Consider the following 26,833-nt stretch of genomic DNA (forward strand, 5'->3'; position numbering starts at 1 on the left):
GTGTTTCCTCTTGGTCACACTCTAGGTCAGTGGCTCTCTGAATGAGTAGGTAAGGGTGTGACTTTTGCTTCCCAGAGGACATTTTGGGTTGTTACAACTATGGGAGAGGAGTGCTGCTGGTGACTACTCAGTATAAGACGAGAATGCTTCCAAGTAACCTGCAGTGCACAGGACAGCCTCCCATGACAGAGCATTGCCAGCACCAAAGATGAAAGACCTGCCCTAGGTCTTAGAATCAGGAAAAATGGAACATCTCACAGGCCCCTGTGATTTTAGAGAAGGAATTATTCCTAGTATATTCACCTACATATTTTTTTTATTCTGGTTTGATTTAGTTTGGCTTAGGAGGTTTGATTTTCTTTTTTGGGGGGTGGTTTTTTGGTCGGGATCTTGCTATGTAGCCCAGGCAGGACTTGAACTCACAGTTCTCCTGCCTTCAAACTCTGTAGTGCTGGGAATACAGACCTGGCTAATTCTCCTTTCTTCTTTATAATTGTGCCTAGAACTAGAAATCTCTAAGAAACCAGGAAAATTGCTGAATTTAAGAAATTTGGTGATCCTAGTACAATACAAGAGAGTCCTTATGACTTGTTTCTCTGCTTGCTGAATCCCACCTAAGAGTTGAGGTTTTGGCAGTCTGCTCCTTTTCTCTTCACTAGATTAATGAATTTTTCCTGTGTTGGTTCTTTGTATTTCAATCCTCTCTGCACAATGTAAAGGTGTAGACAATGACCTTAAGAGAACAGTTATGCAGAGGGCAGCAAAGAGGAGTACAGCGCATCTCTGGGGCAGTTTGGGTGAGAAGGAATGCTTTACCTCTTTCATTCCCTTGTAAGATTCAGTCAGTGAAGTGTGCCCTCCTATTTTACTGATTTCACAGAAACATTCAGTGGAGGAAAAAGGATGATGCTGATTTTTATTTCCAAGGAACAGTGGCTCTGAATTTTAAGGCAGCTTCACAGTGAAATCACTAGTAAGATAAGATGTTTTCCCCTTTGGATTCATCCTTACATCTTACCCTTTGGTCAAGCTGGTCCTTTTAATTCTAGCAACACTTTTTTTTTGCGGGGGGGGGGGTGGGGGTGGGAGGCAAGGCCTTGGGCTTGCTAGGTTGGTGCTCTAACACTTGAGCCACTCTGTTAGCCCTCTGTGCATTGGCTATCTTTGAGAGAGGGTCTCGCTTTATGCCCAGGCTAGCCTGAACAAGATTCTCCTATTTGTGCTTCCCCCCCACAGCCTGGGATAACAGGCACCAACTTTTATTGACTGAGATGGGGTCTTGCGAATTTTTTGCCCAGGCTGGTCTCAAACAAAGATACTGCTAATCTCCTTCTGATCTCTACCCCCCAAGCAGCAAGGATTACAGGCTTGAGCCACTGCACCTAGCTCAGCAACACTTTTTATTTATAAATCCAGAGAACTGCTAATAGTGAGGTTTGCTTACATAATTCTAATACATTTATTCAGTCAGGCCACAAATATTTATTAAGCAGCTAATATATAGCTAAGCATTGGTTGTGGCTACAAATCTATCACTTGGGTAAACTGCTTGATATCACTAAACCTTGGACCCTGGTGTCCCCGTCCATAAAAGAAAAAAAAAAACAGTAGTGCCTCCTCCTAAGACTGTTTCCTGAATTCAGTGGGATAATACATGCAAAGAGCTGAGCACATCTTGAGCATTCAAGAAATATTCGTTGGCATTGCTATAAGGGAGAACTGCAACGTTCCACAGGTTGTGATACAAGAGAAACCCTAACCTGAGCAGGGGAGTTGAGGAAGTTTTCCTCCAGGTGATTTCATTTAGGCAGAAACACAAAGGAGGAGGAGTTAAGGGTGGTGGGGGCAGGGAGTGGAAGAAAGAAATGCACCAGAGCAAGGAAGCTGCAAGTCTGGAGAGGAGTGGGAGATTCCCATTCAGGGAGCTAAAAGAAGAAAAGCAGTTGAGGATGTCTGGAGGGCACAGGGAGAAAGGAGTCTAAAGAAGACTTCAGTGGTCGTAGATGGAGAAGACACTACCCTGACAGTGGTGGGAGCCACTGGAGCACTGTTGAATAATGGAGGGACAGTGTCTACTTGTGTTTTGGAAAGTTCTCTCTAGTTGCAAGAAGCAAGGAGACCCAATAGGAGGAATGTGGCACTTTGAATGACACCATATTTAAATAGGAGTGGGGATAAGTAGGAAGATTAGAGAAATTTTAGGGATGAGATGGATAGGACATGAGTTTTGATTTCAGGTGCTGAGTACAAGGTGAGGAGGAGTCAAGAGTGACACTGAGGTGTCCGATTTGAGTCATTGGGTAACTATGGAACCAGTCACAGGGGCTACAAACATGAGAAAGAAGCTATTTGGGAGCTGGTATGGGAGAGGAACTGATATACTGGACATTTTACACACTGAGTTTGAAGTGCTACAGAGATGTTGAAAAGCCAATTAGGAACACTGAACCATTTTTAAATACACTCTTAGAAGAGGAAAATATAAGAAACTCCAATTTTTAAGCCTAAGAAAGTTATCAACAGAAATATGAGCATGCATTCTTTAAAAAATAAAAACTGTTCTTCCATTTTAAATGTTCATTCAAAAGTTTATAAAATGTTCTTTTATTGTGTGGGGCTTGAGTTTAAAGTCAAGTTTTCATGCTTACAAAGCAGGTGTTCTACATCTTGAGCCCCATCTCCAGCCCCTAGAAAATATTCTCAAAAAGAAAAATGATCCATGATCCTACTACCAGAGAGAACTTCTGTTTTCATTTAGATGAGTATCCTTCAGGTTTAACGACACAGAGAGATACTTAATTTCCCTTCAGAGGGCCATCCTGCTTAGAATCTACTCTTTCTACACATAGTAGTGAACATATCTTGACACCATTGAATGTTCTAAATTATAATTTTAGTGACTATGAAGTATTCATTGATGAATCTGCCATAATTTATTTACCTATTAGTTGATTTCTTTCATATTATTTTCAGGGTTTATCCCCACTAAAAATAATGCTGGTGACTATTGAGCCAACTAAGGTTATTTGATCATAAGAGGGAAAGGGGAGGATATCTAGGTAACAAGCAGAGAAGAAACACGGAAGCATTCAGCTTGGGATGGGAGTCAAGGAAATATATAGAATCTAGATGGCAGCACCAACAAACAGTGTCATGCATAGGACAAATCCCCTCCAGCCACTTGGTCACACAATGGCTTTTCAGATTCCCTGAAGGAAAAGTCCAAATGTCCTAATATTATCACTTTCTGCAAGAGGAATCAGATTAGTAAACAGCATACAATCACGGCTGAATAATTTCCTGAAAGAAAACCCAGATCCTGTAACCAGAAGGAGGAGGAATTAATACTAGAGCACAAAACCAACAATAGCCACTATAACCATCTTACAGATAAATCTTTAAATATATCTATGATTGTTTCTATTGAATAAATTATGATAAGTGAAATTATTGGATCAAATGTAACCATCAATTTAAGGCTTTAATACATATTGCCAAGTTGACAGTTCCTTCTTTTAAACACCAGGAAATGTTTCATTGGTGTTCTAGACCTTCATAAAGTGACTCTCCAAGTTGCTGAAACAAGTTTAGACACATTTTTTGCCCAAAATAACTCACTGAAAGCATACGGTTTGGCATTTTTACAACAAACTTAACACTTCTGTCCTTGGCTCTTTGAGCCCAGGCAACATCACCTACCCTCTCCCATGAAGGCAGGTCATTTTGCAAGTTCACTATTGTTCTCCCTTGCAGAATGCTTGGAAGTCTGACTTTCTACCCCAGTACTTCTGGTGGCCCTGTGTAGTGACTCTCTAGACTGTCGTTCTAGAATGGTGGCTTCTAACCGCTAGCATGGGTCTCCATAGTTTGGACATCCCATTGTATTGGGTTAGAAGTTTCTCACTATTGCCCTTGGTTGCACCACAGAGCCCCAGCAAAACCTCCTTTCACCCTTCCTCTGGGATTGGTGAGGCTGGATACTGAAAAAGTCTACAATTTCTCTCAAACTGTATTCCTAAAACCCGGCTGTAGATAAGACTGGATGAGAGAAAAAAGGGGCAAGAGACCAGACCAAAGGGAAAAATGGGTACCTCTGGGCACTCCTGGTTCCACCCATTTGCTGAGCACTTTTTAATGTTCTAAACATTGTGTTAGGCTCTGCGGATAGAGCTGTAAGAAAATGTGGTCCCGTACCATGGAATTCTAGTCCAGAAGGAAATGGTACATACAAATTAGATAATCCTATGTCTAAATATAAACTGAATCAAGTATTCTAAAAGAAAGAAACGATTCTTTAAGAGTATTTCACACAGAAATGTGACTTAGCTCAAGTTAGGGGGTGATGGTGATCCAAGAAGGCTTCCCACGGAAAGTGGCCTTTGAGCTAATATCTGAGTTGGCTTAAAAAAACATGGTGCGGGTGTGGTGGGTCAGGGTTTGGAAGTAGGAAGTAATTAGAGAATAGAAAGGCCCTGTCCATGGTGGGAAGGAGGAAAAAAAACACTGTCCTTGAACATAAAAGGCCAGTTAGACTGAAAGGCAAGGTGAGAAGGGCCAATTCATACTAAAACTACAGGTCTTCCTTCTCTATCTTTATTCTATAAGAAATGGGAAGCCATTAGAGTCTTAAGTAGTGAAAAAGAGAGTTTCTTTCCTCTAGAAAGGGAAGCAGAGAAAATTGTAGGCTTTAGAATTTCCAAATATGCTTCCATCAGGGACAAACTTTCTGGATCTGGCTTGCAGCTTCCTCTCTGTAGAGGAGGTGGAGCAGAACAGTGGCGTTCTTTCCCCTTCAGGTCAGCCCTGGTATCACACCACATTTGGTGCCAAGCCAACAGTGATATTTCTCTTCATTTTTTTTCTTGGCTAAGACCAGATGTCTAGATAAAGAGTAACCACTGGAGTAGCATCTGCCCACACTAGGTTTTGTGACCTTGCAAGTCACACAAGAGGCTCCATGAAGAAAAATATTTGTACTTTGTTGTCATATATCAGTGCATGTGTACTTCCTAGAAGCATAAAATACTGAGACTAAACAAGCTGAGGCACCTGCTGTAAGGCCTGCCAGTGCTCAGAAAACTACAATCTCTAACCTTGCAAAGTTACCATTTCACTCCCATTCAACCGGAAGCCCTCCCATCACATTCAGGTGAATTTTAGTTTGATGATTCATGCCATCAAAGAACATTTGTTGAATACCAATGTATAGGATGCTAGGGATGCAAAGACAAGTGCTGATGTCAAGGAGTTTCCTTCTTCTAACCATTTTTAACCTTCCCAACACACACACATGCACACACACACACACACACAAGCACACGCATACACGCACGCAGTATGTTTTCCACGCAACCTGAAACACAACTGTGTATGTTGTAGAATATTTTCATGCAGCTAAAGGAAAATCCTTCTGAATAAAGACAAGAACAAGCAACTTTTATTAAATACTTTTATCTGAGAATAAAGACAAAAACAAGTCACATTTATTAAATGCTTTTGTATATTGGGCACTATGATAGATGCTTCTAGATGTATTATCTCATTAAATTCCTATGAGGACACTGAGGTTTAGAGGCAATAAATAACTTTCAGGATTAGAGTATCTATCTTTCAGCTCCAAGCAAATTACTTGTCCACTCTTTTTTCTCTGTGAAGGTTTCCCTGAATTCCTCCAGTCATAAAAAATATTGTTTCCTTTTCTGAATTCCTAAAGGTCTATAAGTGGTCTTGGCTCATGAGGGGTTTTCTTTCATCAGCCTCATTTTATGGTTGTTTGCATGTATTTTTGTCCCTAAGTCCCTTGAGAACGGAAAGATGTCTTGCTCATCTTCGCATCCCCCAAGCTGAACAAGATAATTGCACACCACTAATTTATACTCAGAAAAAGCTTATGAAAGATTCACAGATCTCACTGGGTTGGTCAAAGCCTAGGGTCAGCCCAGCCTGTCTTCCTCATGCCTAGCTCTGTTAATCAAGGATCTCAGGAGTATGCAATGTAGACAACCTGGGCCTCAAGTCCAAAGTGCAAGCCCTGTTCACGTCTCCATAAGCAGGTTCCCCTTGCTGCTTTCTGACCTGCTGGTCACACTCCTGGTGATCTAGCAGACTTTCATGTCTGGAAGCCAGACTCCAGGTTCCACCCCAAGCAGGTCCAACAACAAGCCAGTGTATCTGAGTCTGGGACCTGAGTACTCAGAGCATGGTCTAGAAGGAGCACGAGCTCAAGTGGGTTATGCATCTTTGACCCTGTAGGCCTCGTGCCTCATGGAGAGGGTGAAACTGAAGGAGGGCAAAGATTGGCCTTCTGGAAGAGGGCTCTCCTTGGCTAGCTCTATCTTGTTGAGCATAGTAAGTGTGAGAAATATTGAAGTGCATGGATAAAAACAAACATTTCACAGATAAGCAGTGGATTCGTATGCACTGAAAATAATACAAAGAAATCAGAACCAAATTTTAGGGGTATATCATACACATTTTTCAGTCATTACTAGTATTCTGTTTGACACTTTTTTTTCTTTTACATGTGTTCTTCTCTTATTTATCCCTGACAGAATTTTATATCTCTAAGCTTTATGGGCTGGGCTGTTAGAAGGAGGTGGGATTGAAGGTAGAAGGAAAACACTGCTGCTGGGCAGCCAGTTGTCACCCCATCTTCCAGAATCTAGGATTAGAGCATTTAAAAATGGTGAATCCTGTTCCATGCTCATTCTTTATATCTAGTCATTCACCCAGTCCTATCAGTGTTATGTCCTAAGTATCTCTCAAGTCCTTCTTCTAACCTTTTTTCTAAATTAACCTCTTAATTAATTCTCGCCATCTATTTTCTGCACAGCTGTGACAGTTAACTTGCTAAATGTAAATTGAATAATGTCACTTTCTCTGCTAAAATTCCATAATGACTTCCCACTTATTTTTAAGATGAATTCTAAAATCCTCAGTCCACATGACCTGGCCCTACCGTCCTCTTCTTGTCACACTCTGGCCTTTGCTTACAAGGTAGGTGAAGTTAAATTGGCCTGCAATCATATTTCCAGACGCTCCAAACTCCTTCCCATCCAAGAGCCTTTATAACAGATGCTCTTTTGCTTACCCAAAGCACTTTCTGTATCCTCCCTCTTTTCCTCAAATCTTAAATGTCACTCTGAGAGATTGCATTCCCGGCCGAGCCTGGATCAGACCCCCTGTTATAGGACCTCATAGACTCCCGTCCTACCATTAGCATTAACTAGTTGTCTAACTCATGGCTTAGGGACTTTCTCACTAGGTTATGAACTACATGATGGCAAGAACTATATTTGTCTTATTCACCACTACACCCTGAATGTCTATCACAGAGCCGTAAACATAATAGATATCCCATAATTGAATTCCAGTACCTCCTAACAGGAACTGGGCTACAGGAATTGGTAGGATAGTTTCAGAACTCAAGGAACATACAATTTAGCAATTAATCCTGTAAATTCTACAACTCTTTGTCAGTTTCACTTTTCCTATTTACTTTGGATTAATTCACTCTCTGCATTGCTTGTCTAGCTTTCAAACAATTGACTCTTTGACAAATATTGAAGAAAAAGAAAAGATTTAAAACCTCTGTCATTTTAGTGTCACCTGCTATTACTTTTTCCCCTCCAAATAATAAATGGACACTATTCTTCAATCTCTTATGTCTGATACATTTAAAGAATGTCTGTGTCTTTCTTTGTCCCTTAAAAATTTCAACACATTTCTTCCTTTGGTAATTTTTTATTATTGACATAAAAAGTCATTATTTTGCCCTCCCTATTAAGTGACTCTTATTGTTTGAAAACTTTTCATTATGTTCTATTTTTCATCCAATGTCTTTTGTTGCTGTTGTTAGAGGTGTGTGGTTTTTTTTCCTATCTGTTCTATGCATAAATATATTTTTCTATTTTTTCATGTAATTCTTCTAAGAAATACTCAGGAGTCATTTCATTTGTTTAATTTTATTTATGATTATGGAAATGGAATATATTCATAATTAAAAGAAAGAAGAACAAAGGGGAGGGAAAGAAGAAAGAAAAGAAAGAAGGAAAGAAGGGAGGGAGAGAGGAAACATAAGTTGATCCTGCTGACAGTTGGTTTTCCTGAAGGAGAGATGAGGGAGGACAGACAGAGAAAGGATGAAGTTTGTTTGTTTTTAAGAAGAAGGATAAATATGGAACAGTGAAAAGCAAGGACAAAAAAGGAGACTCATAATGGTCCATGGAGCTAAGAAAAGATGAAAATTCCCATCAACAGACTTTCCAACCACAATCGCCCGGTCCCCAAGGAGAAGATGATAAGTGGTGAGTGAATCACCACAAACTCATCTCTCTTCAAAGTTCAAAAAGATGCCAACCTATAGGTGGGTCAATGATATTATCTGCCTAAAGGCATCTCTGATAAACAAATCAGACCTTATTTTTCATTATCTTTTTAATACATTATTTGGCCTACATATTACTTTTAAAGTAAAACAGTACAATCAGTCCTTGTGAACTCACCACCAACCTCAAAACTAAAACATAGCAATAATCTCCACCTACCTAGGAGTTCCTTTGCTGTCCCACTCCCCAGATTCCTCCTGTCCTACCAGGTAACCATTATCATAAATTTTATCTTTATCAATCTGTTATATATACACATACACAGTATACACAATTTTATTAAAAATGTATCAGTGCTTAAAAAGTACATTTGAGCTCATTGTAAATTGATGTTTTGAAAAACAAAAAGAAATATTTGGCTTAAGTATGCAACAAATTGATAGCCATTACCTAGATCACAGACTGTACCTGGACACATTGCCCTTGAATTGGGAGGGAGGTGGAAAATGAAGCCTTTTGTACAATGAAGTGCACTTTTGGAAATGGAAGTGGAGAGATTCTTCACAAATAGTTTTCATAGAATGTCAAATGGATAGACAGAGAGAAAAGGAATTCAGAAGCACTTTGAAAGCAATTTCTGTAGAGATGGAAAATCAGTGAATCTGTCAACAGCAAGTTTGAGGCTTAACACTGGATTCTCCTTATTGCTATGCTTACTACCAAATGTTTATTAAGAAAACTCCAGAAATAAATTTTTTTTCTGATTTCATGCTTTGAACTGGAAAAGTTCTCATTTTTTTCATTGAAGATTTATTCTGAAGTATGCATGGTGGTTAATGCCTATAATCCCAGCTACTTGAGAGGCAGAAATAGAAGGATAGTAGTTTGAGGCTAGTCAGGGGAAAAAAGTTAGTAAGCTGGACATTGTGGCATGCTTGTAATCCCAGCAACTCACATGGTGCAGGTAGGGGATCATGGTTTGAGGCTGGCTCCTGGCAAAAGCATGAGACCCTATCTGAAAAATAAACTAAAGCAAAAAAGGGTTGAAGGAGTGGCTCAAGTACTAGACTGCCTGCCTAGCAAGTGGAAGGCTCTTAGTTCCAATCCCAACATAAAAGGTCTATGATAATTTCTTTATAGAAATAAAAATATGACTATGAGCTTCTCTCTCTATCAAAACTGAGAGAAGGGGAGAAGAGAATGGAGGGAGGGAAAGAGAGAGAGAGAGAGATCTCCCCCTGCCAGAAGTTCGTTGTTAGTTTCTTTCATTTTGTGGATATGAAAGTTTTAATATCATAAAAACTTAAATTGTCTCATTTGAGTTATAAATTTAATGCAACTCCAAAGTCCCAACAGATTTTGTTTAGATACTGAACAATATAATTCTGAAATGTGACTGGCTGAGAAAGGCCCAAGATTAACAAGACCATTCCTGAAGAATAGAACAGGAGGATTTGCTCTATCACATTTTGAGATATAGTCAAAAACAGTAGCAATTGAAATAGCATGTGTAGCTGCAGGACCAAAAATTTGGGCAGAATAGACATCCTGGAAACAGACCTAGGAATATATAGAAGTTTAACATAAGATACAGAGGGCATTACAGATCACTAAAGAATAGAGAGACAAATAGATGATGTTTATTCAACTGGCTATCATATGAAAAATATGAAGTAAGATATATGCCTCACACCATACCCCTCAGATCAATTTTATATTGATTAAAAAACTTAATCATGAAAGAAAAAGACTTTAGCAGTTTTAAAAAAAAGTATAGAATATTTTTATGAACTAGACATGGAAGGATTTCTTTAAAAACACACAAAAGGAGCTAGATGTTTTATACCCACTATTTTGGCAAAGTTAGGAAGTCTAAAAATGATAGATATTAGCAAGTATAAAGATATTTCTGGAAGGAGTGAAAGTTTCAGTAATTGATATCACTTTGGAAAACAGTCAGGCATGACCTTGTAGAGTTGAATACTTACATACCTGTATATAACACAGAAATTAGACTCAGGTATATACTCTAGAATAGTGCCCCTCAAACTTCCATATGCATTGCAATTCATTAGAGAGCCATGCAATTTTGACACTCATCTCTTGGTGGTTCTAATTCAGTAGACCCAGGTGAAGTTTGAGAATTTGCATTTCTTTGAAGTTCCCAAGGAATGAGATTTCTACTGCTCTCCAATCACTGTTAGAATAACACTCCTCTATGTTTCTTTACCTGTGTATTAGGAAACAGAAATGAGAATTTCGAAACCACATTACTTAAAAAATCTGGACACAATTCACATCCCATCAACAGAAGAATGAATAAATAAATTGTGGTATGTTCACACAATAAAATAATATTGCAAAGGAATGAACTGTAAGCACAGATAACAATGTGAATGAGTGAAAAAAATAAAACTACATATATTTAATGCATATTAGTTTTTATAAAGCTAATATCAAATACATCTGATATGCAGTTGCTTACAACCAGCTCACAGGAGACAGGGTAGGCAAATAATATCCTGTCCTCCACATATGAGGGATCTCTGCTCTGATGTTGATTGCTGATGACTATCACAGACGTACAAAGAAAGCAGCCTTTTGTGCTATTGTTGCAAGCCTCTCCCTCCCAGATGAAGTGATGTCAAGGGATTTACAGGGTTGTAACCTTTTTGTTTACCTTTTTCATTTTTTTCCTTTTCTGGGAGCCAGATATCAAAGACAGGAACTTTCAAAAGCAACTGCTATATGTTGATAAAATTAGAAAGTAACCAAGCATGCCCAGGGAAAGGTATAGGCTCAGAAAAGCATTGAGAAAACTGTAAGTTTACATTTCAGGCTGATCCTTTGCACAGAGATAGCCTACAGTAATTTAATGAAATAATAAACAAAAACAAGAAATAACAAACTGTGGGGAGGAGAGAATATGATTTCTAGAAGTTAGATTCAAATGTCTAGTTTTTAATAAAAACAAAAAAAAATCATGAAGCATGCAAAGAAAGGAAAGTATGGCCCATTGAAAGAAAAAAATAAATCAATAGAAATTTTCCATAAAAAAACACAACACTGATGCCAGATCGTCTAGACAAAGGCTTTAAAATAATTGTTTGAAAGCTTCTAAATGAGGATGTGGAGAAAGTCAAGAAAATGATGTATGAGCAAAATGGGTATATCCATAAAGAGAAAGCCTCAAAAGAAACCAAAAAGAAATGCTGGAGTTGAAAAGTGCAATAACTGAAATGAAAATTTCAGTAAAGGGATTTGAAGGAGATTTGAGCAAGCAGAAGAAAGAATCAGTGAACTTGAAGATAGGATATTAGAAATTATCAATTCTGAGGAACAAGAAGGAAAAACATTTCAAAGAAATATTAACAGAGCTTCAGGGATCTGTGGGACACCATTAGATGTACAAGCATATGCATTATGGGAATTCCAGAAAGAGAAGAAAGAAAGGGGATGACAGAATATTCAAGAAAATAATACACTAATAAAAAGTTTCAATACTATAAGATTTAACAATTATAAGCATTTATATCCTTAATACCCAACCATAAAAATATGAGACAAAAACTGACAGTTGAAAGGAGAAATAGTACTACAATAATAGTTGAAGACTTCAATATCCCACTCTCAATAATGGATGAAACAACCAGAGAGAGGATAAGGAAGGAAACAGAGGACATGAACAACACAATAAAACAACTGGATCAAATAGAACACTACCCAACATCAACTGCAGACACATTGTTTGCATTGTACATGTGACATTTTTCACAATCGACTACATGTAAGGCCACAAATTAAATCACATGCTATATATACAAACAATGAAGTACAAATCAGCTTTAAAAAGAATGGGAATTTGGATATGCACAACATGGATGAATCTTGAGAATACCATGATCAGTCAAATAAGCCAGTCACAAAAGGGAAAATACTGTATGATGGCAATTACCAGAGGATTGGGGAAAAGTTCAAAATGGGGAGTTTAAGTTTAATGGCTACAGAGCTCCAGTTTTACAACATGAAGAGTTATGGCAATGGATGATGCCTGTGGTTATGTAACGCTGTGAATACATTTAGTGCTACTGAATTATGCACTTTTAAATGGTTGAGATGATAATCTTGTTTTATGTGGATTTTACCGTAATAAGAAAAGCTGGGGGAAAATATTTGGTCAAAGGAATTAACTTCCTCAACTTATTTTATGTAAATGTGTTTAGAGCCTTACCCAAGTATCCTCATCTCCTTTCTTAGAGGATGGTTTGGCATTTAGCTACCCTGTGGAGGATAACAGGCTGATTTCAAGTTAATAAATCTGAGTTTAAGTTCAGCTTTATTACTTAGTAATAGCGATGATTTATGTTGCTATCTCTGAAGTATATTTTTGTCTTTATATAATTATTGAGAAATAAACATAAAAAGCATTTCTTTTGTCCTAAAGGTGAATGGCTTGCTGCAAATGTGTCTTACCTTAAGTGAAAAATTGCCATGACACAAAGATCATGGCCCTGCTGAAATGCAAATTTGAGAGCAAGCCTATTTAGCATTTCCAGATTTCCTAAATAACAACCAGGTGTTTTGTGATAAGAAGCACAAGTTGTGAGCTATAATTGGAGAAATAAAAGTGTTTTGTGTTTTCACCTTTCCTGTCTTCTGAATGCTCTGAGAAGGCAGAAATCAGAACTTAAATCACAGTAACTCCCTGGACTATAAGTAAGGGTCCCTTCCATATTCTATACCCATAAAATTCTTGTCAGCTGCCTGCCATATTTTTGTTTTGGGTGGTCCTAGAATTTGAACACAGGGCCTTATGTTTGCTAGGCAGGCACTCTACCAATTGACCCATGCCTCCAACCCTTTATGCTTTAGGTTGTGTTTCAGATAGGATCTTTCTTCGTGTCCAGCTGGCCTGGGACTGTGATCTTCCTATGTATGCTTCCTACATAGCTGGGATTGCCAGTAGGTACCACCACACCCAGCTTGTTTGTTAAGATTGGGGTCTGGCTAATTTTTTTCCTGGGCTGGCCCATCTCTAACTCCTGAGTAGCCAAGATTATAGGCATGCCTCTTTGCACGCAGTTCCCTTGCCTTTATATAATATGAATGAAGTTATTACACAGATGTTGGAGGCAAATAGATTTCTATTTAATTTCATGGGCTACCACTGACTAGTTTTGTGACCTGAATTGTATCTTTGAACATTCTGAAACTATTTTCATATCTGTGAAGTAGAAATAATAATCCCTAACTAAAGGGGGATTATACCATACCAGCTAACAGTGTTGTCTACTTAAACATTAAGTTTATTAAACTTACTATTTTTAAAAGGTATGTTATAAATCAGTAAGGAAAAGGTAGAAATCCCATTAGAATGTGATAGACAGCTCACAAAGTAATAAAATACACAGAAATTATAATCAAATAAGAGTAAATTGAGCCAATGACATTTTTCCATTTAGGTGATTGACAGTGATTTGCCATTTCAAATATTATGCCATATTTAACAGCTATCTTTGAGCCACTTTAAATTAGATAAACAGTTGGGCAATGCTTAAAACCCACTATTTAGGGAATATTTGGAGCTATTCTGGTAGCAAAAGAGCTTTGAGAATTTGCTCTGACTTAGGCAATTCACCAGTTTTAGGCAGCTGGTATTAGAGATGATCTCCCAAGAAGTAAACAAAGATCACCAGGAGGCAACTGCCCAGAAAGGTGAGGGCAGCTAAGACACGGTAGGTGTCTTCAACACTATGGAGTATGCACTGAATAGTCCTTCACTGATTTCAGAATTTGAGGTGGGGTGTGGAAAAACAAATTAGGAATTACAAACACTGAATTAATTAACCCATAGAAAAAGTTAAGAGCCTGAATAATAGAAACGTAAATTTTGTATCAAATACAAAAACAGATGTGATAATAACAAATACACCAGAAATTAAGGTGGTGGTAGATAGTCTTTTGTAAGCTCAGACATGCGTAGGTGACAAATTGAATATTTATTAATCAGTTATGAATGGTACCTAGAATGGTTGAAATATTTTCTTTCTAGTTTTACACTATTCTTTTTATTATAGAATACAGAAGATGACTAAGAATTAGCACCATGGTGTACAATCATTTTTCTGTTGCCTTTCTAGCTCTGGAATGGAGGACTCTGGACTCTTGTCTGGAGAAGCTTTGTCTCCCTCCCCCTTTCTAGTCATCCCAGTGACAAAGTCTGGAGAATGATATTCTAGATTCTCATATTGGCAACAATCCTAAGGATTGGAAATTTTCCATTCTACAATTAAATGGAAGCCATAAACCAACATGACAATGAAGTGATAGGAAACAAAGTTGAAAAAATCATTTGTAAAAAACTTTGATTCATTTGTCCTTGTGTTGCTCTAGGTGAACTCCATTTACCCATCACCATTTAGTCAGCGGAAAAGGCCATGTTAGACAATGGCCACTGTATTATCCTCACAGAGCAAGCACTTCGCTGGGGCAGCCATGCTGTATTCCTTTGGAAGCAGTCACAATCAGGACACATAATGTGAGTTCTGTCCCTGACTCTCTGCTTTTCTATCTTCCTCAGGACTACTGGCTCTCTCTCCTTTACAAGCGCCTGATTGGCCCCAAAGTCTTGGCAGTGCACGTGGCTGGGCTCCAGAGGAAGCCACGGCCAGGAAGAGTCATCCGGGACAAGCTAAGGATTTATGCTCACTGCACAAACCACCACAAGTAAGTCTTCACCAAGATGAAACACAAAGGCCAACCCTGACAGGCTGCAGTCCCTCTTAGAATTCCATGCCCTGGAGACCCTCTTCAAGGCTTGGCTCTGTTCTCTCATCTTAGTTGAAAGCTGCCTCTGGATTCACCAGTCTCTCTGCAGGTTTCAACTGATGTCTGATGAATAGTCTTTTCCTCCAAGTAAACCTCTCTTCTCATACTTACAGAATTTACTCATAAAAAGTTCATAAAATACATGCTATTTGTTCATTTGCTTACTCATCCAACAAATTTTTATTGGGCATGTTATCCATGCCAGTTGATGTAATGCCCACAAAGTTTTTGTGTGTGCCTTAGCCTGTGTGCCTTAGTTTTTGTGTGTGTGAGCCAAGGCGAGAGGCCACGACTCACCCCATGATCCACCAGCAGAGCTTGAGGGAAAGAATGTTCATCTCAGAGATATGTGCTGGACAGCTGCACAGCTAGAAACCTAGCACTAGGCTAGTGTATCTCAAACTGGGGTCCAAAAACTAAAGGAGAGCGAAGGTTAATCATGCTACCTTTAGAGTCATTGTCAGTATTTCAAAAAAATTAAGAGGCTAAATTAAATGTAGGCTTCCCTTTGGGGTTCGGGGGCTTGGGGGTTAGATGTATAATAATCCAGTGTAGAAATGTATGTTTATCCTGTTTTTCACCTAAAGCACTGGTTTTCATTAAAGCTGTCTTTAAAACAAACAGAAAAATTATGTATCAATAAATAAAGTTTGGCAGATGAAGAATTTTAAAACATAAAGACCATAAGGGAAAAATTTTTAAATGGGCCTAAAGTAAAAATCCATCTGGCCAAATATATCTTTCTGACATCACTTCCTGTTTAAGGTGGAGTAGGTTGCCTTGGAAAAGAGAATTCTTTTTCTCACTGCAGAGAAAACCTGGGGGTAGGGATAGGTAATTGAGTTCCTCCTGCTAGACCTCCACTTAGGGCCTATCATGGATGATCAAGGGGAAGGGAAGCACAAAGAGCTGCTGTGGTCAGATTACACCAGATGCTCCTTCTCTGTCCTTGATGACACAGGAGCCAAAGTCAGTTAATTCCTCCCGATAATTTTCAAAGACTCCTTCTGAGCAGAGCGGGGCTAGGGGCCAGTTGCCTTGCCTGAAGATACAAGTGCCCATTGTAGGGGAGGGGAGTCTGGCTTGGGCAGAGGCCAGAAGCTTTCAACATCTCTGGCTCAGCAGGAAGCTCAGTACCATACCTGACAGAGATCAACTGCTTTATGGCCTTGCCCTGGAATTATCTGATCATCACACAAGGCAACATTGTATTCCTTGTCTCTGCCAGGCCCTGAGGCAACCACCCAAAAGGTGGACCTCCAGCCTCAAGAGAGAAAAATTGCTGTTGGCACCTCTGTCCCTCTTGTAAAACAAGTTCTCTGAGCTTTTATAAAGCCCTGGTGTAACCCAGGAAAAAAATGTTAGTCTCTATATGGGCTGAAGGACTTGTATGTCCCCACAGAGGGCTCCTCACAGGCTCATTTCAATGTTTGTCCTATCGTTCTTTGATATTCTCATAGGAAGTTGTCACTAACATTCTAAGGACTCATGAACTCAGGGCCAGTGTCTCATTTTTATATTCTGTGTGTCTAGAATAATGGCTGGCATGAAGACAGTCTCATAAATATGTAATAGATGAATGAATGACTGAATGAAGGCAGAAACAGGGCATCCAGATGTTACTAATGATCATAGCTATAGCTCTTTTCTCTGTGATCACATCAGGCAGAGGAGATAGTATTGTAGAGTGGTGAGGAACTCTACCATTCACTGCCATGATACCTGCAACTGGGGAAGAATAGATAGAAGAGGCAACATGAAAATTAAAAACAATAAATACTGAAAGGGCCAAATTCAGGAATTAAATCAGAACCATGAAGCAAAACTGAAAAATCAGAGCAGCAAGTTCCCATCCCATCACCTTCTCCTCTTAAACATTAAAGACGTTAACAGACTAGGGAGACATAGAACAAAGGGCAAGTCTATTCCTTGTAGATGTTAAGAAGCTGCAAACTCTTTAAATAGGTAGAGAGACAGAAAATTAAAGGACATGTCTCGCAAATGAAAGTCCTGAAACATACACCTGTCTCCCTGTGTTTTGATAAGCCTATACCTCCATGGTTTTGAATAATAATAAGACCCATCTTAGCCATGTTTTGGGTAATAAGCTCCCCCCACCCAAACCTATTGTCTCAATGCTTGGAAACTTAGAAGAATGATTAGGGGTTGTCAGAGGACATATGTAGCCCCCCAGCTCAGAAAGTATAAAGGCACCAAATAAGAACTGCCATTTTGAGTCTTCATTCCTGTTTCCTGTGTGGAAAGCAGGAAATGTTTCTCCCTTTCCTATTTCTCCCTACTTCATCTTGTTTTACTAAAATCCTTGCTAAACTTCTTTCTTGAGAGTCTCCTTTTTGTGAGACCCCTCAAAATGTTTTTTCATCATGGATCTCAAGTTCCTGTGAGTTGCGTGGAAACTGGGATGCTGAGGGGCCTCCTCATCCTCCCCTTCCTCCTTCCCTTCCTCCAGTAACAAAGCAGGTTGCTAAAAGCATTTGAAGCTGAACTCTCTCTCCACATCAGCAGCTCTCCTCCACTTTCTATGAGAAGCCGCTATGGAACCCTTCTAGGGAAGTAGTTCTACCTGGCCTCTGTTAGTTCCACCCCCCCCACACTAAAAAGAAAGAAGGAAATACCTTCATAATCCATACCCCACATGAACCTATTCATAAAAATTGTTCACATTCGGTCTGTAAATAAAGCTACAGCGACTCCACTAAGTCAGGTGAAGTTGCAAGTCTCTTCCATGCCACAGGTGTCAGGTGCCCAGAGGGGTTGGCACAAGGGTAGAAGAAGCATCCACTCTTCTCTCTGGGAAGCCATGTTCCACAACAGCCAAAAGGAAACACGGCTTATTCATTTAGTTTACTTGTGGCCAAAGAGGCTAATGTCACAGAATTGTCCCAGATTGAGCATGTTGGCTTCATGCTAATCAGCCCTAACCAATTGTTTGAAAGTAAATGTCCAGGATTGAAACAGGGACCAGATGAAAAAGTGTAAACTTACTGCTTGAATAAGGCAAAAAAAAAAAAAAAAAAGAGTATCAAAACAGCAACTCCTCCGCTCCAGTGTGTATTGAACACATTGTGTAACAAGCATCTTACCAGATACTTGCTTTTATGTCATCTTTTTTAATTCTGAAGATTTTATAGTATCACACCTACATGAAAATAATAGCACTAATGATGCAAGAAGTTTTTCATTTGAAAGGAGCTCTTCAAGGCCATTTAGCCCAGTGTTCTATTAAACATGGGAATTCCTTTCAGAGCTCCCTGCTAGTCATACAACTACTGCTTTGATACCTGTCAGCCTCTCATGGCAGCTTCTTGCATTGTGGGTCATTTCTGACCTAGAAGAGCCTAGTCTCTTAAGATTGCTTTAGGAGAAAAAGTGAGGTACTCATAACAATATTCAGATGCTTTTCTGCTTTCTGTTCTGGGGTTAAAAAGTAGGACACTGGTAGAATCACAGTCCTCACCCTAGATCTTGTTCAGAGAACAATCAAGTTTTGACCAGAGACCTTATTTTTATGAGTCATTCTGCTGAGACAATATATGCTTCTGGGGTGGATCTGAGGTCCTTAACCACGTTCAGAACCAATTGGAACCTGGTGGATGTTGAAGCAAAACTGAGCCTTTTGGGGTTCAAGTTCGTTTATTATTGGCAAAACATGACTTCCTGTTTTTCAGGGGAAGTTTTTTTCTAAGACTCATAAAAATGGTTCCTGAGGCTTCTTGGACATCAAATGGCTCTTACAAAACAATATTTTGATGAGTTAAGTGTAAATGAATCAGAAACATGTGGATTAAATTTCCCTTAAAATACACAGGGGCTTTGAAATTAAGGGGAAAAAATGTTTGGCAAAACAGGGCCTGACTTTTACCGAACTCAAAACCTTTGAATTAGATTTGGAGACAGTGGACCAACTGAATTTTCAAGCACATTGACTTTCACTGGGATTGATCATGGACTACAACATATTGTCCTCCCTTCCTTTTCCCAAAACCCCAGCTTCACTGAAGATGTTTCTAGAACACGACTGTTTTCTATCTGGAACTCAAGATGCACCTCCATATGACATCTCCCACCTCTTATAGTTAGGTTGTTCCCATTCCAGCCTCTCTTCTCTGACTCACATCCTCCTCCTCACAGAGAAGATGTCAAGTAGGAAATGAAGGGCTAGAAAAGATGAACTCCAGACACATGGATTGGCTGCTAGTGAGAAAGTCCCACCAAGAGTGAGACATAGAGCATGATAGATGTTCTACAAAGACAACTTCTCTCCATCAACAGACATTCATGAAGATAACCAAAAGTCACCTGGACTTGCCAACATCAAGAATCAAAAATGGCCTGCTGACCAAGCCTTCGCTCACCATTTTCTTAAGGAACAGATACTCCTCCAGGACTAGTTTTCTGTGGTCAGAGACTAGACATTCTTTAGAAATCTGTACTCTCAACACAGCGTTCTCAGTTTGATGCTGGAATCCCCAGCCAAGACTGTCTTCACAGCCAAAAGTCCTCTGCTTCATGTCCTTGCCCATCAAACAGGGCAAGGGATGGCTGGGGTAGTCTTTAGTGCCAAATTCTACTTGAAGAAGCTCTGTGAGTGCTGTGAGAGCCTATGCATGCTGGTCCCTGGGCTGTACTGGTTTGTCTCTCCCAAGGGAACCATGTAAATGGAAATCAGACCACTGCCAAACAGCTTGGAAAGGCAGTTTTCCCTGCAGCAATGCTGTGATTTCAGGTCTCCCTTCCACCCACTACTTCCCTCTGTAGTCTCCAAGGGCTCATTCTGCCCCAACTCTACCGAGAACAAACTCATAAATGCAAGCATGTAGCTCTCTCCTCCTCTGCGGGCCTTTGAGAGTGCTGTTTGATATAGTAGCTTGCTTTTCTGCATTCTGGCAAAATTGGTACCTCACACTCTGAAGCCCAGGGTACCTGTACTTAATGGTGCCTTCCTTGGTTTTGCACATAATTAAGCTAAGCTGAAAGTCCCCCAGTGGAGTTTACTTGTCTTTCTTCTCCAGCAGTGGTCAATGCCAACAAAACTGCCAGTGTGTTTCTTTAGAGCTCTGGTGACACAAGAGCTCAAATCATTTGCTACTCTTTTCTGACTCATTTGGCTACAAAAGTTAGTTCACATGTTACAGAGGATTAGGAGGGACTGCATAGGAAGTCATTTAATAATTTATCAGAACAGAAATTCAGGCCTCCAAAAAGCCTTGAACAAAATAATGTACCCTCCTATAGATGCAATAAAAACCACCTGATGCAGAGCCAATGGGATATTATGGGAGTTCATCTCATAACCTCAACGGATTGCTCTAAGTAAGTGGTTCCCAAACCCAATTCATTGGCCAAATGTCTCAGAAAGATTTTTTAAATACAGGTTCCCAGGCCTCAAAACCTAAATGGATTGAATCAGAATCTCTAGGGAAGATCCCTGGAAACTGTACTTCTTTTTAAAACTCCCAAATTATCATACTGACCTGCCCTTGGCCACTCAACTCTTAATTAGCACCTTTAGAAGCAAAGTTGAGTGACCCAGGGATCAAAGGGTGCTGTGTCTGCAAGGAACAGTGTTTTCCTCTGGGCAAAGTTGACTTAGAGTTTCTCCAAACTCCTCCTTTGAAGGCTGGAATGGGTCATTTTTTCTGTTTCCTCTCATTAACCCATCCAGATGGGGCCCTAAGGGACCCCTTAGAAACAAGGTCTTTTTTCCTACTGAGAGAAGGAACTCATTATAGTTTTGTTGATATATGCTGAAAAGCTCTTGCATGTAGGCATATAGTTCTCTCAAGGTTCTGGATATCTTGTGCTGGTTTAAAGTGATTCCAAAATGGTGAATAGGTTTATAATCTTGGGATAGGCAAACTGGCAAAAGCAAGAAGCAAAAAAGATAAATAAATTTGACTACAAGAACTTTGATATATCAAAATACAATGGAAACAAATTGAAATGGTCCAAGAACTGGGGAAAATTTTGCAACACACATGTAGACAAAGGCTTGCCACCTTTTATAAATAAACAGTTTGTATAGGTCAGTAGAAAAATGGGCAAAGGACATGACTAGGCAGTTTACAAAAGAAGAAATGAAATGGAAAATGGGCTAATGAAAAAATGCTGTGCCTCAGTATGAATTGGAAAAAGTATAAATTAATATATCATCAAGATCCCATTTTTACCTCCCAGGTTGACAAGGGTGTTTTAAAAGGTTGATATCCAATGTTCTTAAGGTATGAGGAAATGGGTGCTCTCATGCAGAGTTGGTGGAAGCAAACTGCTATAAGCTTTCTAGAGAGTTAACATCAATATTATGAAAATGCATATATCTGCTAGGATAGGTGATGTTACGCTGTGACAACAAAGAACCCCAAAATCTTTACAACTTCCACTAAAAAGTTAATTTCTTATTCATACTACTTGTCCACCATGGCTCAGCTGAAGCTCTACTCTGCATCATTTTCATTTCAACACCCTGGTCCATAGCACAACTTCTGTCAAAAACATCAGACACTCAGGAAGCCAAGGGAGGAGGATTGCAAGTTTGAGACCAGCCTGAGCAAAAGAGCAAGACCCTATCTCAGAAACAAAGCAATGCCAACGCAATGACAAAAGGAAAAGAAACGTGGAAAAACATGGGCTGGTTCCCAAACCATCTGACAAGAGGTCTTCACATGTCCACTAACATTTCACTGGATGAGATAATCATGTGTGGTCACCTTGGGGTTCAGGAAAACAGGAACATAAAATCTTCTTGCAGGGAGGGGCACCACCAGGAATTAATTTGAAATTTTGGTGAGGAATCATACATTGTACATTCCACTTGACTTAATGATTCCAACTTCTGAGGCTTTATGAAAAATAAACATGATGTAATCCCAGTGCTAGGTGAGGTTGAGAAGGAGGAACATGAGTTTGAGCCAGGCTTGGCTACATAGCAAGACCCTGTCTCAAAAAAAAATGTAAAAATAATCAGGATGTGCAAAACAAATTATGTATAATGAAGCCTTTCATGATGTGATCTACAATGACAAATAATTGAAAACACCATAAATCTGCACAAGTAAGGGATTAGCTAAATAAATTACGTTACATTTCTATGATTGAAAAAATGTAGCATTCTTCTACAAGTAGAAGAATATATAATAACATGAGGACAAATTTAAGATGCTCATTAACTGCAAAAACATGTGTGAATAGTGTGATTCTCAAATATGTGAAAACTGAGTAATATATTTCTATGTGTCAAACAACTTAAAAATATTTATTAAATTAATAACCAAATATTGGATGTTTACCAAAATATTATCATATGTCAAGATGCTGTGAGTTTAGGGTATTTTCTTTTCCTTCTTTATATCTCGCTATATTTTTCCTTTTGGTTTTTTTGTTTTTTCTATGTTTTTGTTTTTTGGCGATCATCATGGTTTACTTCCACACTCAGAAAACTATATGAATTACATTTTCTAAAATCATTACAATAAATTTAAACAAAAACAGAAGGAATGTGGTGGGAAGTAGGTATCTTCTTTTCAGAAGCCAAAATAACAAGGCCTTCTTGTCTTGAAGGTCTATTGTGGTCAAGATCCATAGAACAAATGCCCTTTTCTGGTCCTGTTTTGTTCAGCCTATAAATTATTTAGGAGCATCTAACTGACCACTTTGTTTCCATCTTTTCCCTTCTCTCTCTTGGTCTCAGCCACAACTACGTTCGTGGCTCCATTACACTTTTTATCATCAACCTGCATCGATCAAGAAAGAAAATCAAACTGGCTGGGACTCTCAGGGACAAGCTTGTGCACCAGTATCTGCTGCAGCCCTATGGACAGGAGGGCCTAAAGTCCAAGTAAGTGCCGACCTGGACATAGCTCAGGAGCAAGTATGCAGGAGCTGAGTGAAGAGGGAGTGGGAGTCACCCTCCTACTGAAGGCACCATACCACAGTGGCTTCTGACTCGCTCTGGGGTTCAGTGGGATGAAGTATGACAAAAGTGGTTTGGAATGAGGGGACTTTGGATTCCCTTTGGGATCCTAGTCAAGCCTCTCTGTATCTCCAGGTTTAGATCCCTCAGCTATAAAGTCAATCAGTGCACATACTCTTTCTCAACAAGGGTGCTCTTGGTATTTGAGCAAGACAATTCTTCATGATGATGGATTACAACATTGCAAGCTATTTAGTATCCTTGGGACCTACCCACTAAATGCCAATAGTGCCCCTGGTCATGTGACAACCAAAAATTCTGGTACTTGAGAACCTTGTCCCTACCAGCTGTAACATCCTGTAATGTTATGACTCCTTCTTCTTCATTGTCTGCAAAGCTCATGAGCTTACAGGAAGAAGCACTGAAAAAAAAAGGTCAAAAGTTCAGAGATCAAGAGTCAGTTTTGCTGCTACCTCTGTAACATCACTGCTTTGCCTCAGTTTCCTCATGTGAACAATAGAAGGGAGATTATATTCTGGGGGCTCTGTGGCCTTTTCAAAATGTAAATATATGATTCTGTGATGCTCCCTACCACCCTCAGTCTCTATGAGAGACTATTGGCACCATTCATCTACCAAGAGAAAACAGCTCTGAGTCACAGGGAGAAGGACCTGGTCAAGGGCAAGCCACCCCAGCTCCCCGAGCAAGGCCTCTCAGGAAGGGTATGGGATGCTCTGCAGACTGGGGGCGTTCCCATTCCATTTTTAATGTTTACCAAGTTTAACAAAGCTGTAAACTTGGAGCAGGTGGCTTGCACTCCCACAGCTGCCCGCAAATATTTGTGCTATAATTGTTCACTGTTTCACTGCAACCTTGGTGGCTTGCATTTGGTTTCCAACTGTATGTGTGATGGGAACAAAACAATGTGGAAAGTCACTTACTAAGTTTCTTTGGCCCACCCTTGATCTGTATTTTAACTTACGGCTCTTTTGTGCTGGCTACATATTCATGGCTTCTACTTTGCTCTCTTCTCTATCTCAGTAGGACTCTCCTTAGTGTTTTATCCTTTTTCTCTCTACTTCCCTGTAATTCATGATCGGTATGCTGCATTCCTTGCCTTCACCCTAAGCAGAAGACCGCTTTCTAGTCCCAAACCCACCACTAAATTATTGTATGACCAGGGAAAATCCATTAATCCTAATCTTTTGACCTAGTTTCCATGTCCACAGAATTCAAGTGTTGCTGCATATTTGGTAAGGTCCCCTGTAGCCCTAAAATTCTCAGTCTGGGTCAGTTATCTGAGGACCATGAATACATTAAGTCGGATGCCATTCAAAAATGATCTGCAAAGTCATTTCTTTTTTAATTTTTTTTATTATTATTGTGCTGAGGGCACATTGTGACATTTACAAAAGTTCTTACATTATATTGTAGTTGAATTCACCCCCTTCATCATTCTCCTTTAAAAGCCATTTCTAACATCAAAAAAGCAAGACTGACTCCTCAGCAGTGATTGTGACCAGTTAAGTCCCCTGAAACCACAGAGCTTAAGAACTGAGCCTGCCCAGTGTGAAAAGACCATGGGCTCTGTGGGAAAGGACTGGCCAAATGCTTTAGTCCAACATGCCAAGATGTCAATTTCTGCTCTGCACAAGACAAGTTGTGTAACCTCCACGAGCCTCAGTTTCCTCTGACATGGAGAGAGTAATTGAGGTAATTCATGTAACATTCTGACACTTCATAAATGCCCAACAAATGTTCATTGCGTTCCTTTTCCTCAACTCAGAACTCTAACCTATTGGGAAAGGGGGATCAGTTACTCTCCTGAAGAAAGTTATTTAGGAGGAGTCATCTCAGATTTTGAAGATAACGTGTTAACAAGATATTTGTTAAGATTGTGATTAAAAGGCATGCTGAGAACTCCATGAAAACAAAACTGTATAACAAGAAGAGATGGTAGTCAGAGGGCAGCATCTCTTTTTGTGAGTTCATTTCCCCACCAGCCAAGGGCATAGACCTCTAACCTATTTACTCCAGACCTATGTCCCTCCCTGAAAGCTTATTCCCCTGCCACTTGAATGTGGTCACATCAAGCCCTGGTGATAGATATGCTGGGTGTTCATACTTTGATTCCCTATACTTTACCTTGTCACCAACATTAGTGAGCTTACAGCTATGTTACAACTTTGTTAAGAATGTAGGAGAGAGAAAAGGACCCTGGGAACGTCATTCTTCAGGGCTCCTGGAGAAGGACTTGCTAATACTGTGATCAAACATTATTATAACTAGTAGAACATTGGATCTGAATCCTGGTGCTGCCAATTATTTGTGATCAACCCTTAGATTCTTTACCTGTCAAATGGTTGTAGTAACATAAAGCCTTCTATAAATGTAAATCCCTCATATCCATGCATACACATGTGTCTATAAATATAAACCCAGATATACACAGAAGAGTTTATACATGTGGTATTAGAGAATTTAGGATCTGAAGTAAAGTGAACTAGACTTAAGTCTCTGTACCACTAGTTCACTATGAAACTTTGGGCCATAAACCCACGTCTCTAAGTTTATTCCTCACCTATATACTACTGCAAGTTTATCACCTCTCCTATTCTAGACCCCAGTGTCTCTGACTCTGTGCTGTGCCATCTTGAACTATAAACTGCTAGGCAGGGACTGCCAAGTACACGTTCATTACCACAGTGCTCTGCTTGTAACTACTAAAGAGCAAAAGCCCTCAGTGGTTCTGGCTGAGGGTCTCCCAGAAAGGGTATAGTGTCACTGAAGCAGACAATGCAGAAAAGGATGAAAGGAAATACTAGGAAGTGATCTCAGTCTCTTTCTTTCTTTTATAAGCCTCAGGGGCCACACTCTGTGTTCTGTGTCTGCTAATTCCTTGCTATAGCCTGAAGCTATATTAGCTCAGAAAAGGATGGAAAGTACTTGGGACAAGGGAACATGTAATTTGCGCCTATCTGGAGGAACCAAAAAGAGGATATAGAGAAAGCTAGTGTCACCATCAAGCCACCAGTCAGGCATTGAGTATTGAGTTTCAGGAGTAGAGAGATGACATATAATGTTTTTGACTGGTTAAGCATATGGGATATTCTCATTCTGTTAGAATTGCCATCAAGACTGGGAATATTTGAAGTGTCTGAAAGGGTATCTCCGTGTGAACTTGGAGCTAAGGCTTGCCAGCTCTCACATGGGAGGCACCCCGGGGCCACTAGTCAGACAATCCAGGAATCCTGGTCCACTGCAAAAGTTCCGGTAGCCCATCTCAGTGGTGAGCCAATCCTAAGGCCCACACACAAATCTCGACTTCTTAAATAAGAGATTATAGGAATCATTGTAGAATGATTGTTTCATTCTCAGAACCAGACAAAAGGTAGGTACTCTCTACCCTACTGGGTAGGAGTTTTAGAAACTGCATCATGTTCACGAGAAGGCTATTATGCATCTGGAATATGTATTCTTCAAGGAATGGCTACAGGAAATGGGGAGAAATAAGTCAGAGAAGAAAACAAGCTAAGTCATGAGGACTTTCTTCAGATAGTCACAGAACTGCCAAGCAAAATTAAATAGATCTGGCCTAGTACTCCAAAATGACAGGAAAAACAAGGTGCTCAATTTAAAGGTGCATTTTCTAAAGACTCACCTGGTCTGATGAAGGATAGACTGTGCTTTCTCAGGTAGCCTGTTAGGGAGAGGTGGGCAGCATCACAGAGGTGCTCTGATTTCTTAC

At 39.6% G+C, this 26,833-nt stretch overlaps 1 protein-coding gene across 1 annotated transcript in view; it reads left to right on the forward strand.

The window, feature by feature from the left end:
• Hpse2 (heparanase 2 (inactive)) overlaps positions 1-26,833 on the forward strand; it is a 663,188-nt gene that overhangs the window by 609,516 nt on the left and 26,839 nt on the right. The window contains exons 10-11 of the mRNA XM_074078564.1: positions 14,908-15,053; positions 22,864-23,010. Of these exons, the coding sequence (XP_073934665.1) occupies positions 14,908-15,053; positions 22,864-23,010 (293 nt within the window). The remainder of the gene's footprint in view (positions 1-14,907; positions 15,054-22,863; positions 23,011-26,833) is intronic.

The sequence above is a fragment of the Castor canadensis genome, chromosome 7 (assembly GCF_047511655.1).
Source record: "Castor canadensis chromosome 7, mCasCan1.hap1v2, whole genome shotgun sequence".
NCBI lineage: Eukaryota > Metazoa > Chordata > Mammalia > Rodentia > Castoridae > Castor > Castor canadensis.